This window comes from Epinephelus fuscoguttatus, linkage group LG11, assembly GCF_011397635.1.
Source record: "Epinephelus fuscoguttatus linkage group LG11, E.fuscoguttatus.final_Chr_v1".
Taxonomy (NCBI): domain Eukaryota; kingdom Metazoa; phylum Chordata; class Actinopteri; order Perciformes; family Serranidae; genus Epinephelus; species Epinephelus fuscoguttatus.
Genome location: NC_064762.1, coordinates 29248823 through 29267498, shown reverse-complemented (window position 1 = coordinate 29267498; position 18676 = coordinate 29248823). Strand labels below are relative to the sequence as shown.

At 37.7% G+C, this 18676-nt stretch overlaps 1 protein-coding gene across 2 annotated transcripts in view; it reads left to right on the top strand.

Annotated features, from left to right (window-relative positions):
• Positions 1-2297: 2297 nt before the first annotated feature.
• igf2r (insulin-like growth factor 2 receptor) overlaps positions 2298-18676 on the top strand; it is a 56655-nt gene continuing 40276 nt past the window's right edge. For both annotated transcript variants that reach the window (XM_049589353.1, XM_049589352.1), the window contains exons 1-4: positions 2298-2519; positions 6113-6252; positions 14578-14696; positions 17757-17855. In XM_049589353.1, the coding sequence (XP_049445310.1) occupies positions 2386-2519; positions 6113-6252; positions 14578-14696; positions 17757-17855 (492 nt within the window). In that variant the 5' untranslated portion in view covers positions 2298-2385. The remainder of the gene's footprint in view (positions 2520-6112; positions 6253-14577; positions 14697-17756; positions 17856-18676) is intronic.

Below are 18676 nucleotides of genomic sequence, written 5' to 3'. Positions count from 1 at the left end.
AGTTGTGAAGAAGAGTTTCATTTTAAAGGTGGTGTACAGACTATGACGACATTAACCTCCAAAGTCTCCAAATTCTGACCACTTTCTTTTTAATTACCAGCATTTAATTGTACTCTGACTTCAACCACTTTATTGCATTTATTATCATAAAATTACTTTTGATACTTCAGTATAGTAAATATCAGATACTTTGAGACTTCTACTTAAGCAGTATTTTAATAGGCAATGTTAACTTTTTGTCAGATGTGGCTTTCAGGTACTTTGTCCACCACGGCCAAGTCAGAAATGCTCCAAACAATACTTTGACTAACACCCTGGCAGCTCTTTAATGAGCTTTTCAAGTATGGAATTTGGAAATTAATGAATGCAGAGAAGAGAGTTGGAAGGATAAACACATCCAGATATCCTTGAATAAATAAAGACTGAGAATATATCTGAGGGAAAACACCTAAAAATCCCACAATGACTGTTTGGACAGCTGGCTAGAAATGAAAAAGCTCAGCCTTCTTTCCTCTCAGTCAGTAATGAGAGTTTATGTGATGGTCCAATATGGCCACTAGAGGACGCAATAAGACACTTGTTGCAATGAGGTGTTTGGCTCTGCGCCATGAGGAATGCTGTGTTCAGGTAACACTGAACATACAGGACATAACTGGAAGAGCAGCATACCTATTGTTTTAGTAGGTGAGCAACTGACTACTTCATAACACTAGGAGGTGAATGACGCGCTGGTCTTGTCATCTCTAATGCTGCATTCAGGTGCCATATAGACAGAGGACATATATGTTCCAATTGGAAATGTTGTACATTTAATCTTATAGGCAGTGTGTTAGTTAATAGTTATTATTCATACTCTGTGTGACTAAGACTAGAGTATATGACTGGTATTTGGGTGTTTCAATTTCTAACTTGAATTGACATCACTAATATTTTACAAATATTAAATATATTATTTTAAAGAGAAAGAAAAAAAAACACTTGAAGATGCAGACACTGAACTGTACATCATAATAATTAGAAGGGGTAATGGTGAGGTTTTGCCCTGGGTCAACTTAACCAGAGGACTGAACTGCAAATCCTGTGATTAGTGGACAACCTACTCTACCACCTGAGCCATAGCATCCTTGGAGACAAGACAGAGAAACTGAATTGTAAGGACATGTTACAACTGTAGCAGCAGAGGCAGCAATATCCTCAATTTTAGGTCAGTCCTTCAAAACACTATTTCCCTTCACGTTACTGTACAGTGTTGTCATTGAGATCATCCCTGCCTGGTAAATGCACATGTAGTTCAAACTCTGATCCATAGATTACCTGCTCTTTTTGTGAATTACATCCTGAAATTTGCTTATTTATTTAGTTTTTATTTATTTATGTACAAATTTGCTGTGGAAAAATATTACTAAATTAATAGCTGACAACATTCTCTCAGATTTTACTATTTAATATATATAGAAATTCTGTATTTTGGTGCTATGATAACTATGACAAAAAAATTTTTTTTAAATTAATCTCATTTTTATTTTTGTCAAATTTCACATTCACAAATGTAAATTTACTATTAGAAAAAAACATTTCTGTGGATTTTTAAAGGAAATTGAACAACATTTATCAGCGATTCCGTCCTCACACAACAAAGAAAAAAAGCTATGAAAATGATAAATGTATGCAATATCTTCAAAATCTTTAAATGAGCCTTTTGTCACAAGCCAAGTAGAAAAATTGTCTTTAATTCTATTTTAATTGATGTTATGTTTTGTTACCTTTTTTTCTGTTGGGTACTGCTTTTAGTTTTGTTTTCTCAATGATTCATTTCTATATAAGATTCTGTTCACGCTGTATTTCTGCTCACATTATATCTTATTTTAAAAGAAACAGTTCAAACTCCACACTCAGTTTGTAACACAGGCTTTCTGCTTAAAAAACTTAAAATCCTGATGACATCATCAAGGCTACTTCTCTTCATATCTTCTGTACTTTCAGTTTTGGTGCTTTAAGAATTTTTTTTTTGTTTAAGTATATTTCGATGCTAATTGTGATGCAGTTTTATTTAAGCAACATTTTTAATGTATGACTTTAACTTCTACAGTGTGGTACTACCTTTTTCTAAAGTATAAAATCTTGTTTCATTAGCATGTAAACAGCTACTCGGCCATTAGTCTCGCTCACCAGACCTTTCTCAAGAAAAGGAAATCTCGGCAATAAACCTGATTCATCCAGTTTCCCACAGACCATGAAAGCGGCATCAGTCAGCATCATGACAGTCATGTGATGCCTTGTCATGTGGTGCATTCACTTCCTACTGATTTGCTCCAGAGCAGACAGACTCTGCCATATCATGTCGTCTTAGTTGGGCTCCACAGACTATTATCCACCACGGTAAACATGTCATTTCGGTGTAAATCTAACCGCTGCTCCCCTCTGAAGCTGCTCGTGTGGTTAGTGTTGTGTCTGGGATGTTTGTCGGTCCGGTCCGGAGCGGAGGAGGACATCAGCCCGTGGTACCAGGACCTCTGCAGGTAATAGCTAACAAACACACCTCTGGCTGACACTGCAGCTACCAACACAACAAATTCAGCTTTCAGCGTCTTATCATGTTATGTACACGCATCTAACGTTACAAGCTAGATTTAGCTAAGAAATATGTCAGTTAGTGGATTATTTTCTTATTATAGACATGCTCACACACATCACACAACCCCATTATAATATACGAACGTCTCCTGTTAAATGTGGCTCATAAACAAACAGTCGCCTCTTTGTTTCAGTTACGTTATCAACTTTTAACTTCGCACATTCAGCGACCGCTCTCTGCGGCGTAAGCTAGCTAACAGCGAATGAATATAATCAATGTCTTGAGTGTAAAAAACGTGCTGCTTGTTAAGTTTTATTCAGATAACTTACTATTGAATGAAATGAGTTCCAATACGCAGTCAAAATAGTCTCCAGTCAAAGCAGTTGACGTTAACGTTTATATTTTTGAATTTTATCAAGCTTAAGTGTAGCTAACTGCTAACGTTGCGTGAAAAGTGTCATGTAACTAGCTAACAGGCTAATAGATGTTAGCAACGTTTAACTGACATGACCCAGAGGAGGACAGTGGCACAGCTGCAACGGATAATCAATATATCGATTATTCGCGCCCCAAATGATAAATTGGAAAATATTTTGTTAATCATTCAAGTCATTTTTAAGCAAAAAATATGTTATTTCCAGCTTCTTAAATGTGGTGATATGCTGATTTACTTGGTGTTACATTATATTAAATTTAATAAACTGGGATCTGGGAATACTGGTTGGACAAAACAATGTATGTGATAAGGTCACTTTAGGCTCAAATATATTGTAATAGGCTTTTCTCACTGTTTTATAGTGTTTTGTAGACCAAACAATTAATGGAGGAAATATTTGAAAGCTCAATCAGTAAGTTAACAAACACAATAGTTAGTTGCAGCCATAGTTACATGACATGACTCAGACAGGGACAATGGCATGATGGCCTCTGTTAAAAGGGCAACTACACCCATTTACAAAATTCTTATATGTTATTTCTTTGGTCCAAGACAGTGCAAAAATATTAGTAAAGATGAACAACTCTTTCCCAAATCCAAACATTTGTGATGTCATAGGGTAGGCATGTCTAGAGTCAGGCCCGCAGACCAATTTTAATTGGCCCTCGGCTTGACTTTTAAAACATAGGCCTACCATATGTGGCCCTTTAGACAACAATGATTAATTGAGCAAGATCACTTAACATTTTTACCCTTCACTTCAAAATGATGGGGCTATCATATAGATCGGCATCCCTTAACAATAGTTCACTAAAAGATAAAAATGGTTGAATTTGTCTCACTTGTTTTTCCCCAACCCATTTGATGCGGGAATCAGTTGGCCCCCAGGTATTTTCACGTTGTTTTATCTGGCCCCTATTCAAAGTTTGGACACCCCTGTCATAGGGTATAAAATCTCGAGCTGCTTCACAGACAGTGAATGGAGAAAGATGTTCTAGATGGCACTGAGAGCACAAAGGGGAATGATCAGAGTATGTGGAAACATCTTCTGTTTCTAAACTGAGAACACTACAATGCAGTAAAGCGCATTTGGCTGTAAGAAAAAAGAAAACAAATGCTTTTTGCGTCCACAAATCAGGCTCCCATTGATTGTCTATGGAGCAGCTCCAGATTTTATACCCTGTGACATCACAAGTTTGAGACTTCCATCTCTGGTTTCTAGCTTTGAGAGAGAGCAGCTCATTTTCACAAATATTGAATGAACTTTCCTAGACCACGGAAGTATTGATTGAACTTTCCTCAGCCATGGAAGTTCTCAGTTTAGGTGTTCGACTGTAATATGTTGGGGTTTGGAAATGTTGTTTGGCCAAAACAAAACATCTGATGAAGTCACTTTAGACTTGAGATTATCAGAGCAAAATCTTCTGTCTAATTTAAAATGTTTTGTTGACCTGACAACTGATTGGTAATTAACATAATGTTTAGTTGCAGCCCTGGTTAGATAACATGACTCAGAGAGGGACAATGGCATGACAGCCTTTCCATAAAGGAGCTATAAAACAGAGAGCAACATTGTGTAATTATATCAAAGCTAAAGTGAGGATTAAAAGCTGTTGCCTGTATACAGTGTTGTCTTCCTGCTAGTGGAGCACTGTTCAGGCAGCTGCTATTCAAATATTGACTCAGGCGCAGCAGGCAGTAATGATAACCAGGTAACTTCTAACCTGTAAGGCCAGGCTGGCTGCATGTAGGCTCTTTGTTATTTTGGCATTTGCAGAAGTAGGTCACCGCAATACTTCAGTACATATTCATTCATGCTATTATGATAATATTCATAACTAGCTAGTGGTTGGCAGCAGTAGAGGAAGTTTTCAGATCTATTACTTTCGCAAAATGTACATAAAGTATCAAAAGTAAAAGTATTGATAGCATTATGTTTTACTATTATGTCTGATGTGTTTGCATTAATATCATTGCTGCATTATAATGTGTATGTTACATTTTACTGCTGTAGATGTTCAAGGTTTGTCTCATTGTATCTCCTTTATATACTGTTGGGTAGTTTAATCTACAGCATCATATTCTATAAGATCATCATATGTCTGTAGCCCGGCTGCCTTGTAAGAACCATGTATCTCTAGAAAGTCAACTTTTCATGGTGTCAGAAAAACAGCCCTGTTTTCAGCTTTGTGACGATGCATTTCCCAGCTGATCCAAGAGGGTTTTTTAAGAGTTCTTCCAGCTCAAGAAGTAGGAGAATATTTGGTTTGGTTTTCAGTGGTCAGAAAAGATAAGAGAATTATTAATCAGAGTTGGTTCCGTTCCACCAGTGACTAATTCTGTTGCACACGCAGGACAATAAAACATATACTTATACTCAACACTTGTAAAAATGAGACAAAAGAGTCACTGGAAAACTTAAGTGTCTGTTCGTATGCAAGTAGGAAGTGATTCATAGGTGACAAGACAAAGCATTAACAAGCATAAAAGACAAAAATGCAACACATAAGGGCTCCAGCTAAAAATTACTTTCATTATTGATTAATCAGTGAATTGTTTGATCTCTTAAATGTCAGATAACATTGAAAAATACTTGTCACAATTTCCTAAAATCCAAGATAACACCTTGAAATTGCTTATTTTCTCTCCAGATTCTAAATATATTCAGTTTATTTTTATGAGTCAACAAAAAGCAGCAAATTGACAAAACCGATACGCTGGAAGATGATAATTTTGCCATTTTTGCTTGAAAAATGATTAAATTAAATTATTTAAATTTTACAACAATCAATCATTTAGAGAATACTCCGCACACACACCACATACACCGCATCATTCTCTATTTTCAGACATCTTAAGACTGAACAATTTATTGATTAAAAAAATATATAAATCAAAAAGTAATTCTAAGTTCTGCGCTTACCAATGTTATCATTGTTGACAGCTCTGTAAATCAGTGAGTCAACAAAAAGGAAAAAGTCTCTAGACTAAAACTGATCCAATGCTGCAGGGCTGAGACTCAATGTGTGTCTGTCTGATTTTTGCCTTAAATCTACTTTTTCTTCTTTACTTCATCTCTTCCATTCCTTGCTGTCTTGCAGTTATAAATGGGAGGCTATAGACCAGGATAATAAAGTCAGCTACACATTAAGGCTATGTGAGTCTTCACCATCAACCAGCTGTGGCCCCGGCACCGCTGTCTGCGCTCGGGACCTCACCACCAAAACGGACAAGTCTGTCGGTGAGTACAGTCCACAGGTGTACAAAAAGCTTCCTGGCTTCCTGCTTGTTTGGGAGTGAGAGTTGGTGTTTATTTGTCTTGACGAGAGGCTAGTCCAGAGTTAACAGCACAGTAAACTGTTGTGCAGTTTTGGTGTTTGCTAATAAAAGCCAGGTAAAGTCTTGTCATCTTGCTCCTGAGGAACATCACAACAGTTTTGTTCTGTGCAAGCTGATTTCCAGCTCTGCCATCTTTGCTGCACTTTGAACATAATCTCAGTCAGCTCCACAAAGCGACAACACCCTGTGTAAAGTTGCAGGTTTCAGCTTTAAATACAGTTTTGCAAGAGTCACCTTTGTCCACAACAGGAGACATACTCGGTGTAACAGGAGGAAATAGAACAATAACCTGTCATAGATTTGTATGCTGCAGTGTTGTTGTGCAGGATAAATTATGTGTGCAGTGTGTTCAGAGCAGGTGCAGGCCAGAATTCAACATGTTGACCGTCCTTTGAGCAGCCTGATAAGGCGCCCAGCCCATTATACTGCTCTGTTAAAATCTTAATTACTTAGTTCATGTTTTTGAGCAGCAAGGTGCATGTGACTCTGATGCATCCTGTGTGTCATATGACAGCCACAAAGCAGAACATTTAATTGCTCTGCAGGAAAAACTCTACACTGTAGGTGTTGTTTATATAGCTGTGGTGCTTTGTAGTACACTCCATCGAGTCTGTGTCTGTGTGATGTGATCACAGATGTTTTCAACTTTAACGTGCTTTTGTTTGACCGTTCAAATCATCGACCATGTAGGCAAAATAGAGGAAGGTTATTGATCTTGTTAATAGCTGTCCTTGGTCTTGTGTCCCAGGTGAATGTTTGTGTATGTGAACAAAAAAATGAGATGCATATTTGTGGAGACTTCCAGGTGAAATATGTTCACAACTTTTAAAAAATCACGTTTTGTCATTACTGTTGGATTTTTTTTTTTTTTTGGTAGTTAAAGCCAGCATCAGACATGCCAAACACTGAGTCCTGTTGCTGACATGATCGCTGAGGAGTTTTCCAAGTGAAGCGATTTTTTTTTTTTATGGATCACTCTCTCAGGGCTTTATCAGTACATTAGCAGATCTGATCTCTGTGCTGATGAGGCTGAATCTGCTGCTGCTGCTCCTGCTGTGTGTCAGCAAGATCCACATCTTTGTCCCAGACAAGAGCCCCTCCTTGCAGGCTGGAAGTCAGGCTGGAGCAGGAGCTATTTAGATTAACATTATTTATCCAAACATGTTTTACTTAATCTCGAACTTAGATTTATTTAGAGTATATGAAACCAAGATAGCCAGCGCTACGATGCGACTGTTTGGGATGTACAGATGATGAACAAAAAGCAAAAAGCAGAAGTTAAATTTAAAAAGTCATCTCACCCTAACCAAATTTGTCACCCTGTCACATCACACTGTTAAAACTTTGATAGGACTCTGGACTTCTAGTAGACCAAATCTAAAATGAATACTAATGTAAATAACAGTAGAAAATCATCAGTGCATATACATTTGTCATAGCTAACTAGCTTTGCTAGCTTAGCTACTGACTAGCTTTTCTCCCAACAGACAAGACTCATAATTTATTTGGCCACTTTGGGGTTTTGTCACTTGAACATAAACATATATTATTTTTTCTAGCTTTAGTTAACTTAGTTTTTGTGTTCTCAATAAAACTATGTTTCTCACTGAGTAAAAATACGGGGCTTCTTGTCCTGGAAGGTCTGATGTGTCTCAGCAGCTTTAAACATTGTCCTTCGAATTCTTTAACACTGTAATTCAGCAACACTGATCAGGAAATATTACTGAAAATCCCAGATAGTGTGTGCCCAGCTATGCAGACCAGATGCTGCACATGTGCTGTAAATACATATTTTTAGTTTGTAATTTTATTAGTAATTAAGGCTCTCAGCCAATCTGTTGTATCATTTCTTTTTGGCCTTTTATTTAGTGGTTAAGCTGTGTTAACATTGTGTGTCACTATTGGAGCTTTATTTGATTCCTTCCATTCAGACCTGACCTTCAGTGAACAGAGACAGCCCTGTTCTCCATTTAACCTGGCATAAATTGATTAAACTGAATTTACGACAGTGGCTGTCATGCCTTCTCTTTGAAAGCAGAAAAGCAATCTTGCCCCACACAAATTTAAATTTAATAATATTGGGGAAACAGTGGAGCAGAATCAATTAGTTGAGCAACCTTGAATAAATGTAATATGATTTTTTCATTCAGTTTTTTATCAACTAAAAGCGCCAAGTCTTTGTTGCCTCCAGCTTCTTAAATGTGAGTAATCGCTGCTTTTCTGTGACTTATATTTTAACTAGCATATCTTTGGATTGTCAGTGAGACAAAACAAATCATTTGAAGAAATCAGCTCAAGCTCTCAGAAATTGTGATGGGATAATTGATTGAAATATCTGAAGAGATTAATCGACAGTGAAAACGACAGTGAAAACAAAGAACATTATAAGGACACAAACTTCCTGTTTTGTCTTTACAGGAGTCAACTTTGGGGAAGTTATAGCTGCAATTAATAAGTGATTGAAAAAAAAAAAATAGTTATTTTGGTAATTGATTAATTGTTTCAGTCATTTTTCAAGCAAAACATTTGCTGTGTTCAGCTTCTTGAATGTGAGGATGTGTTGATCTTCTTTGTCTTACGTTACAGTACTTCACTATTTTGCGAATGAAACGTCAAGGCTTTGTGTCTGAATCTCAAAGACTAATATTTTTAGTGTTCTCAGAGCAAGATATGCTTTATCTTAATGTCTTGACTTTAGGTTTGACTGATCAGTTTTTTTGTCAGACATTTCTCCAGCTTGTATTTTCCTTTGACTTTGCTGTCAAAATTAAACTTATTAAGGGACTGTTCTCCTCTGCATACACACAGCAGGTGTTATATATTTGCATAATTATGGTAAATGGACCTGCACTTGTATAGGGCTTTTTTTCCATTCACACACTGGTGGCTGAGGCTACCATATAAGGTGCCACTTGCTACTCAGTTTGTAGCACACCAATGGAAGCATCATCGGGAGCAATTTGGGGTTCAGTATCTTGCTCAAGGATACTTAAACTTGCAGACTGGAGGAGCTGGGGATTGAACTGCTGATCTTCTGATTGGTGGACGACCCACTCGTCCTCTGAGCCACAGCTTCAGTTCCTAAATAAACGTAACATACTAAAAAGTGGCAGCAGTGGCCAGACTCAAGGTGTACGTAATACCAATTTAAAAACTTGCCGTTTGATCAACGAAAGTTTAAAGTTAATAACAAAATGCTAAAGTTTAAAAACCTTTGTCATTGTCACGAGACATAGTTTAAAGTGATTTTGAGCAAATATATATAATTCAGAATTTGATTATGTTCCTTGATGGAAGCCTTTATTGCACACAATGTGTTCAAGGACTGTCAGAAATTGAAAATCCAGCAAAAAAGTCTGTTTTTTTTTTTGGTTTTTTGGTTGTTGTTTTTTTACAATAAATGGTGTAATTTTGTTGATATATATATATATATATATTTTTTTTTTCTCTTCGAAAGAAGCCATGCCTTTCAAACCCAATGGCGGCTTGGAGTTTTGAGGGTGTTTTAAAGCCCAAAAATTACCATTAATTACCAAAATTACCACCAACTTCCTCCCCACTGCTTTAAAAATGATTTGAAGTGCCCTCCACTGTTTTGCACCACTCCATCCCCTCTCATAAATTACGTACAGTCCCTAGCTAACTTCCCTCGCTGGCGTGAAGGCCCTCTTGTTTGTTTATTGTTTCCACATCAATCAGATTCATTCAACTTTAGTTCTGCTCCACATTTTTCCACCCCAGGGTCACATGAGCCCCCCCTGGAGAGCAGTGCCCCACAGTTTTTGAAAACCACTAATTAAAGGATTGGTTAGCCCAGGGGAGCAGTGTGCTGTTTCTGTTATCATTCATTAACAGACACAGTTGTGATGCAGTTTTAGAAGTTTAATAAGAAAAGACTCTTTGAAGACCTGTGGAGAGAAATGCAAGCATCTTTTTTCTTTCTTTTTACACATGGTGTCATAATTACACAGTGCATGCTGTGTATGTCACATTAGCTACTGTAAACATAAACAACAGGCGTACATTATACCTACAGATCACTTAGATTTTGAGTATTGAGGGGGCTGTGCCTCAATTTCAGTTACGTCACTGTCTTCGATTTTGCCCGTGACCTTTCTGAAGACGAAGGGCTGCCAGACAGAGTTATTTCAGAGTGCCACAACAACAACTTGTCCTGCAGTCTGAGGTCATGACCTTCCCCCGGTGACAAATTGGTGTTTGGTAGCTCTCAGCCACACAGTGTCATCTGACTCAGATTTCTGAGGACAATGAGCTGTGTTGCTCAATAAAGGCTCTGGACTGAAGACTGCAGGCTCATGTTGTTGGTGTGAGGTATATTTCCAGCTTATTTTAATAAGATGTACTCAGTAAGTTATTTCATAAAGAGGAAGATCACGTGTGGAAAGTGAAAGAATTGCAAACAAGAAGCGGTATGGTCAGATGAGTTGCAGTTTAATCGTATTAGCTGACTTATCACATGACACAGGGACGAGTCATCGAGCATAAACGCTCTCAAACACAAATAGACCCAAATGTCACGCTCTACTCGCTCACTCACCAGCTCTCCCTCCCTCTCTGTCTGTCTGTACTGCTTACTCAAGGTTTTATTTATGCTGTCTGGTTGACTCTGCTCAGAAACCACAAATGGTCCACCCTCACAGTTTGACATCTGTGTCTTTAGTGATTCCTCAGTTTAAAATGTTTAAAGCCTGTAAAAAAAAAAAAAAAAAAAAATGTGTCGTTTGGCAGTTACAACAGATAACATTTGTTCACACATTAAAAAAAAAAAAAAATCAAAATAAAGGCTACAACTAGCACTTATCTTGTGTTATACATTAGTTATCTGTTTACTTTTTCGATTAATTTTTTTTCTTTTAAAAATATAAAATAGTGAGATGTGTTTTCAAAATTGCTTGTTTTGTTTGACCAGCAGTCCAAAAGGGAGAAATCCAAAGATAATCAATTTAGTGTCATGTGAGGCAAAGGAAAATATGAAATCGTCACAATTTAAAAGTTTAAACTACGAAATATTTTTATTTATCACTATCATTTCAGCTCTGATCGTAACACAGTGCTGTAACACAATATATATGTATATTTAATAATAAAACTCTGAAATTATCCATACTGTAAAAGTGTATTTTTACTTGTAATACTTTAGTTATACTGGGAACACAATCCTGGTGTACTTTTAGGGACCGTTTGTTATATATGAGGGGAGGGAGAGCAGGTGGTGCAAAACGGGGAGGCATGTTAAATAATTTTTTAAGCACTGGGGTGGGACTTGTATGTCTTATTTTGGCTTAGAGGAGCGACAGACAACTTTAAATGGTTCTATTTTGTAGTTATGATAAATGCCCTCTGAACACCAAAGCCAGTGAGTGGGTTTGAAAGGTATGCTTTTGTTTAAAATCACCAAAATGCACCATTTATCACAGCCAGAAACTGTACAAACAGAAATTACTGTCGGATATTCAAATCTCCGTCTGTCTGAACACATCATGGGAGGAAGGCTTCCGTCTTAAAAACCAAACCACATTTCTCATTTAAAATGTCGTCACAGACAGCATTAACACGATCTGTCAAAAACAATAAAATCTTCACCCTGGCGTGTACGACAAAAGTGACAACGTTCAACGTTTATCTTTTAACATTAAAACATCAAATTTATAAGGTACACAGTTTATTAAGGAAAGCGGCCATTATAGGTACATGTTGCTAATGCCAGCAGTGTGCTACAATGTGTGAGTATTTGTGTGTGTGTGTGTGTGTGTGTGTGTGTGTGTGGGTGTGATATTTAAGTGTATTAAATTTTGTTTGTTTTGTGCGGTAGAATGGGTGGCTGTCACACACCCATATTCTGCTGAGGTGGTTATAAAGAGGATTTGCATTTTGCTTGAGCAATCAGCTGTTTGCTGTTTTGCTCTTTATCTGTTTGGTCAGTGTCTTGCAAACTGTTGTTCCAAACTGTGTCAGATAATAACTGTAAGTGTTTATCACAGGCGGTAAGGTTGAAGCAGTGCAACAGGCTGGGACATGAGCAGCGCTTCAGCCATGCATACAGTAGCTTTTGGTGTTAGTAGGTCACAGTGTTGTGCAGTCACATTCCTTTATGGTCCTCTTTGTGATAGCAGTCCTGCCATATCAGAGGGAGCAAAGAGCACTCACACACACAAACGCTTTAAAAGCTCATGAAAGTTTCTCTCAGACTGACTTATGAGATTTATAAAAGTGGTGAAAACTTTTGGTTTTCTTTTTAACAAGAAAACTGAAAATGCAACCAAAACACAAACAAAATGGATGAGAATGAGGTCATTAATTAGTCACAGATACACAAGTACAGTTCATTACACAGGGGATTTCTAGTTTAAATGCTTCACTGAAAATGTGCGTATAAGGAAACATTTCGGATTGAGGATACGACAGAGACAAATTTTAGCTCGTCCTAGCCTTACATTTGGTAACACATTTACAGACATCAGTTATTCTCACTGTCGGTTCACTTGCTGACCTGCTGTCAATTTAAGTTCTCCAGTCTTAAATGTTCTTCACATGCAGAACATTTCCCACCGCTGTCTGGTTCCATTCAGATGATAAGTAATGACTGTGTACTGGCAGTAGGGTCAGAAGGATATTATGGTACAGAGGTTTATCTTGTGTGTGGCGTGGGTCAGTAGAGGTTGGTGGGTAAGACATTAGTCTGTCAGACTGTCTGCTACAGTGACATTCAGCAATACTCTGTCTGAGGATAAGAGCCTGTGTGTTTTTCTTTTATTGATAAATGATTTTTATTAGATAAATGTCTTCATAATCTTTTTATGGTAAAAACGACAGTAGTTGCCAGGCACCATGACCTTTATGTCACTAAATAAAACCTTAAAAGTTAGGAACAGGAAGTCTATATGTAGCTCTACATAATTTTTGTATGGTTATCCTTGGGTGGTGAAGCATACAACAAAAAGACAAGGATGGAAAGATGTTAAAAGAGGCAGTAAAACTACACTTAATTATTCAAATAAATGCATCATCTATTTGTCCACCTTGTAATTCACATCACCTCTGAGTCTTTCCACCCATTTGCGCTGTAATAATTGTAAAGAAAATGAATGTAATTGAAGGGGCTGTTATCGGAATTACACCAGTGAATTAGAGTTGGCTGTTCATTAGGAATATTCCACTATTTGTTGCTTTTTTTCCCCATAGAGTTTGAGAGTTCGAACAGGAGTCGGCAGGGCGTTCAGTGTGACAGTGACATTTAGACAATATAGTTAACAAGTTAACTGCGCTAATGACAGATTGAATATGTGCAACCATTTTTTCCTGACATTAGACATCAAGTATCCTGTTAAGACTACCGTGATGACGTGAGCTCAACACTCTGTATCAGTCTTACCTCAGTGCAGCCCCATACAGTTTTAAGTGGGCAGACAAACTCCCTCAGCCAGTGAGCGCAACAAAACACAAGGGAACATCTTCTTCATCACCAGCAGAGCCAATTGATAAATCAAGCTTTTGCCAAATCCAGTCAGAGGAACAGCGAAAATGTCTTTTTATTCAAGAAAGTTTCAAAGTGCATACTCTTGTTCTTGTTTGATTATTGTTACATGACTTATTGCTGTGTTTTCTCTACTAACATTAGAGTTAGCACTCATTGCCTTCATTTTACGTCATCAACTTCAAGCTGTCTCTGATTGGCTACTGACGTTGTCAGTTACGGTGCAGATCCTTGATTGGCTCCGATTGGATTTTAATTTCTGCAAAGTGTTTTGGGCGGCACCAAGTCCAGACTGATACAGAGAGCAAAACAGAATGTCGCGCTCATGTCAGCAGGATGATCTTACCAGGCTAGATGTCAAACAAAAGTCAGAGACTGTGCAGTATCAAGTTGCTGTGAGCTGTAAATTCATCACTTCTAAGCAAACAGCAGAAGGTTAAGTTATCTCGGAGCTTTACGGTGCAAAGTCTGTCCTCCACCCCAGCAGCTGCCTCTGTGTCTGCAGCAGCCTGTACCAAAGAGCAAAGTGAAAGTGAGGAGTGCTCACTCTGCCACAAAATCTGTGGACTAAAACATCCCCAGATTTACACTACACTGCACACTGACTGGCAAAAAAAACCAAAAAACGAAGAAATGTGTTTGACATAGAACAAATTCTACATAGCTGTCAAACAAAGTGGAGGGTTAATGCTCTGTAATTGACTGACTGTTTCTCTTGTCTTGAATGTGCAGGTGAGCTGTCCCTGCAGAGGCTCTCTGGCACGGTGCTGGATTACAACAGCACCGAAAAATGTCCAGGAAGCAACAACAACATTCAGACCAGCATCAGCTTCCAGTGTGGGAAAACCATGGTAAGACTCAAACACCCAAGAACATGTTTTTAAAATGTGCTCTTCCAGGAGCTGTGTTTAGGGTAATACACAGATGGGGCTGAAGGTTAGAGACGCAGGTTTGTTCACCGGAAGGTTGACAGTGTGATTCCCAAACAGGCCGGATACATCTGAGTGGGAAAAGTGAAAGCGGAGCACCTGCTCCTCTCTTATTACCACCCCTGAGTTGCCCTTGAGCATTGGCAGTTATTGGTATTTGGTATTAGCTGCTTTTGTTCCTGTGTGTCAGCTAACACCTGGTCTACATTGTCTGCTGTGTCAGAGTCACGACAACAGCATCTGTGAGTGTCTGCACCAGATCAGTTCAACAACAGCACTGCTTGGTTTTGAGCACTTACAGCCTAAAAGGTTGTGTGATATATGTACTTGTAGGCTATATTTAAAGTCCCTAGCTGATGTATATATGAAGCCCATTGTGTCTGCTTTACATACTAAACGCTCCTCTTATTTCCATTCATGAAGCATAATTAAAGAGCGAACGAGTGTGCAAGGTGTTTCCTTTAGTTGAAAGAAATCTAAAAAAGCTAAAATGACATTTAGGTGATACCAGAAGCTGCTGACAGCTGCAATGACAGGAAGTGAATCTTTGAGGAGAGATGATGTAGGACACTGACAGTCACCTGCTCTGTATTTCTGCTTAGTTTATTTAGTTCTGTGTCTGTGGTTTCAGGGCAGCCATGGGTTGACATTGTCATTTCCTGTCAAGTCAGTGGAGCAGAAGAAGATGATCTGCGTTAGATTTTCAGTTTACAAGGTCTAAAATGGAGAAATGGAAGTGGCTTTCATGAAACTTTTCAAAAAGTTATCGAATGCTGAAAAGAAGAAGTGATGAGAGCCAAATGCAGATACAGTCAGGTCCATAATTATTTGGACAGTGATACAGTTGTCGTCATTTTGGCTCTGTACACCACCACAATGGGTTTTTAAATGAAACAAAGAATACCTGCTTAAAGTGCAGACTCTCAGCTTTCATCTAAGGCTTTTTTCCAAAAATGTAGTATGAACCGTGTAGGAATTACAACCATTTCTTCACACAGTCCCCCAGCTCTAAGGGCTCATAAGTATTTGGACAAACTAACATAATCATCAATTAAACAGTCAGTTTTAATACTTGGTTGCAAATCCTTTACAGTCAATGACTGCCTGAAGTGTTGGACACATAGACATCATCAGATGCTGGGTTTCTTCCCTGGTGATGCTCTGCCAGCCCTTTACTGCAGCCGTCTGCACTTCCTGCTTGTGTTTTGAGTGTTTTGCCCTCAGTTTTGGCTTCAGCAAGAGAAACGCATGCTCACTTGGATTCAGGTCAGATGATATGACTTGGCCATTGCAGAACATTCCACTTCTTTGCCTTAAAAATGTCTTCGGTTGCTTTTGCAGTATGCTTCAGGTCAATGTCCAACTGCACTGTGAAGCATCCTCCAATGAGTTTTGAAGCATTTGGTTGAATCTGAGCAGATAATGGTGCCCCAAACACTTCAGCTTTCATCAACACCACTTAAACAATTAAAAAAGCTTCCTTATGTTTAGGTCTTCTATGTTTAGATTATTTACTATATCTCTCTCAAACTGACTTGGATAGTGTAGCACAGTGGCTGGGACATACTCTTCGCCTTTTGCTTAATGTGTCTCAGGTTAGATTTGGTATCAGACTTTCAAGGCTAAATGGTAATGTTTTAAGTGTGTTGATGATACTTAAGTTTTACTTTATTATGAGCGTGAACTTCCTCAAATTTTGTAATAAGCCCCTAATATTATTTTATGACATCAGAAAGTGTCTTTCTACATTTAATGTTTCTCACCAAAACTCACTGAGTGTGCTCTTGAGTAGAGTTGTACCGATACCGCTACCAGTATTGGAAATGCTTCCGATACTGCCTAAAATGCAGTATCGGTTATCAGCGACTACAGCCTATGACCAATCCGATACCATGTGATGCCTCACGTCATTACACATACGCACGCTACAGGCAAATGAAACGGAAACAGAGTTTAAAAAGCATTCATGTCAAATGTCTTTTTTACCAAAGTGTGTGGCTGCACTTTAACCTGTGTCTTGATCTGTGTCAACACTGGATAATAATAACAATAAAAAAAGTTTTATGGCATTCATTCTACTATTATGTATTTATTTCTTAATATTTTACAGAGTTTTAGGAATTGAGACATACAACAATTCATATCCCATCCATTTTTATTTTACGCACTGGTATCGGATCAGTACTCTGTATCGGCAGATACCTAAGGTTCAGGGATTGGAATCGGTATCGGGAAGGAAAAAGTGGTACCGGTGCATCTCTACTCTTGAGTTCTTAAAAAAAGGTGTCAGATAATTTTTTCATGAAACATTTGCGAAGTCAAGTTTAAAATCAGCATTTTTTTTACATCCATTTTTATTTGCCTGCAGTCTTCTTCACTACCTATTTAACCATGGCTGTGTATTGGCAAGAATCTGGCGATACAATACAGGGATTACAATTTAATATATTGCAATACTCTAAACCGGGTGATATATTGTGATGTTTTTTTAAATTCTAATTTTAGGAAAACCGTCATAGTATAAAGGAAACACCACCGGGACAATTGGATCTGTATTTGTATTTATCACAGTTCCTGTAACATCCAACATCATAGTACTTTCTTTAGTCTGAGCAAAGGAATCAACATTACCCAAATCGTTAAAAAATACAATAAAAGTGCTTGCAGGATTCTTTGGTTACATACATTAAGGATAAAATGTGAACAGCAAAAAGTCGAAGAGTTATATCAGTGTTTAATTTCTCCCAGCAAATTCAGAGCCTCATTGCGTATTTAATATAAACAAACTAAGTAATGCATGCTAAACCTCCCCTTTATTCATCTGTGTGTTAAATTGTTCATGTTATGCTACACTTTGTTGTTTGGCTTTGACTCTCTCCAGAGCAGAGCTGTTCACTACACAGCGCTATGAAATGTTGTTATTCACCCATATCAAGATGAAACTACCCGTCTTACTCTCGTTCCTTTGTTTGTGTGCTGCAGGGGACCCCGGAGTTTGTTGCTGTGTCTCAGTGTGTTCATTACTTTGAGTGGAGAACGTTCACCGCCTGCAAGAAAGATAAATTCAAGCCGCACAAAGAGGTATGTGGTGGAACATGTGACTCACTGACGAGAAGGTTTTTGTTATGTGTAAGGAAAAAAGAAACAGCCGCCAAGTCTGTCAAGGTGTGATATATGAGAAACAATGAGCCAGAGAGGTGTTACAGAGGAAATAGAAAGTCTTCCCACTCCTTTGAGTGTGAACAGAGTTTATAGCATGTATTTATCAGCGTAGAAACATGTCACATGTTGCCATGGTGGAGCTGTTAGTGTGAGTTTAATGTGGAATCATTGAAAAAATGTGTGACATTAATTAAAGTTGCTTATACAACATACAGTATATCTGTGGCAAAAGAGCAACAGACCCATGTTTTTGTTGGTTAGATGAATATTAATGTGTTAACTAGTACTCCTCACTTAAAGTATTATCATATGCAATATCCACATCAAAGGAAATAGAACTTTTCAATAAAGGAAAAATATGTCACAGCATCCTATTACATGCATGGCAGCATGCTTGTTTGGTACAGACTCCAGCAAAAATCACATCATCATCACTTTTTAATTTTTTTCAGTGAAAATCAAATGAAAAAATTACTATTCCCACTAAAATCGCAATTTATATCACAATCACAATAATTTGCCAAAAGAATCACAATTTTTAAATTTAATTTGATTTATATTTATTCAAATTAATTATCATTAATTAAATTAATTTAATTATTTTATTTATTTATTTTTGACAGTTTTTCACTTATGAGTTAAGTGTTTTGTGTCTCTATGAAATCGTAGTTGCTCAGGTTTACCACAAAAGTTCCCATTAATTAAAGTCCATATCTGGAATCCTTAAATAATTTGGAAAC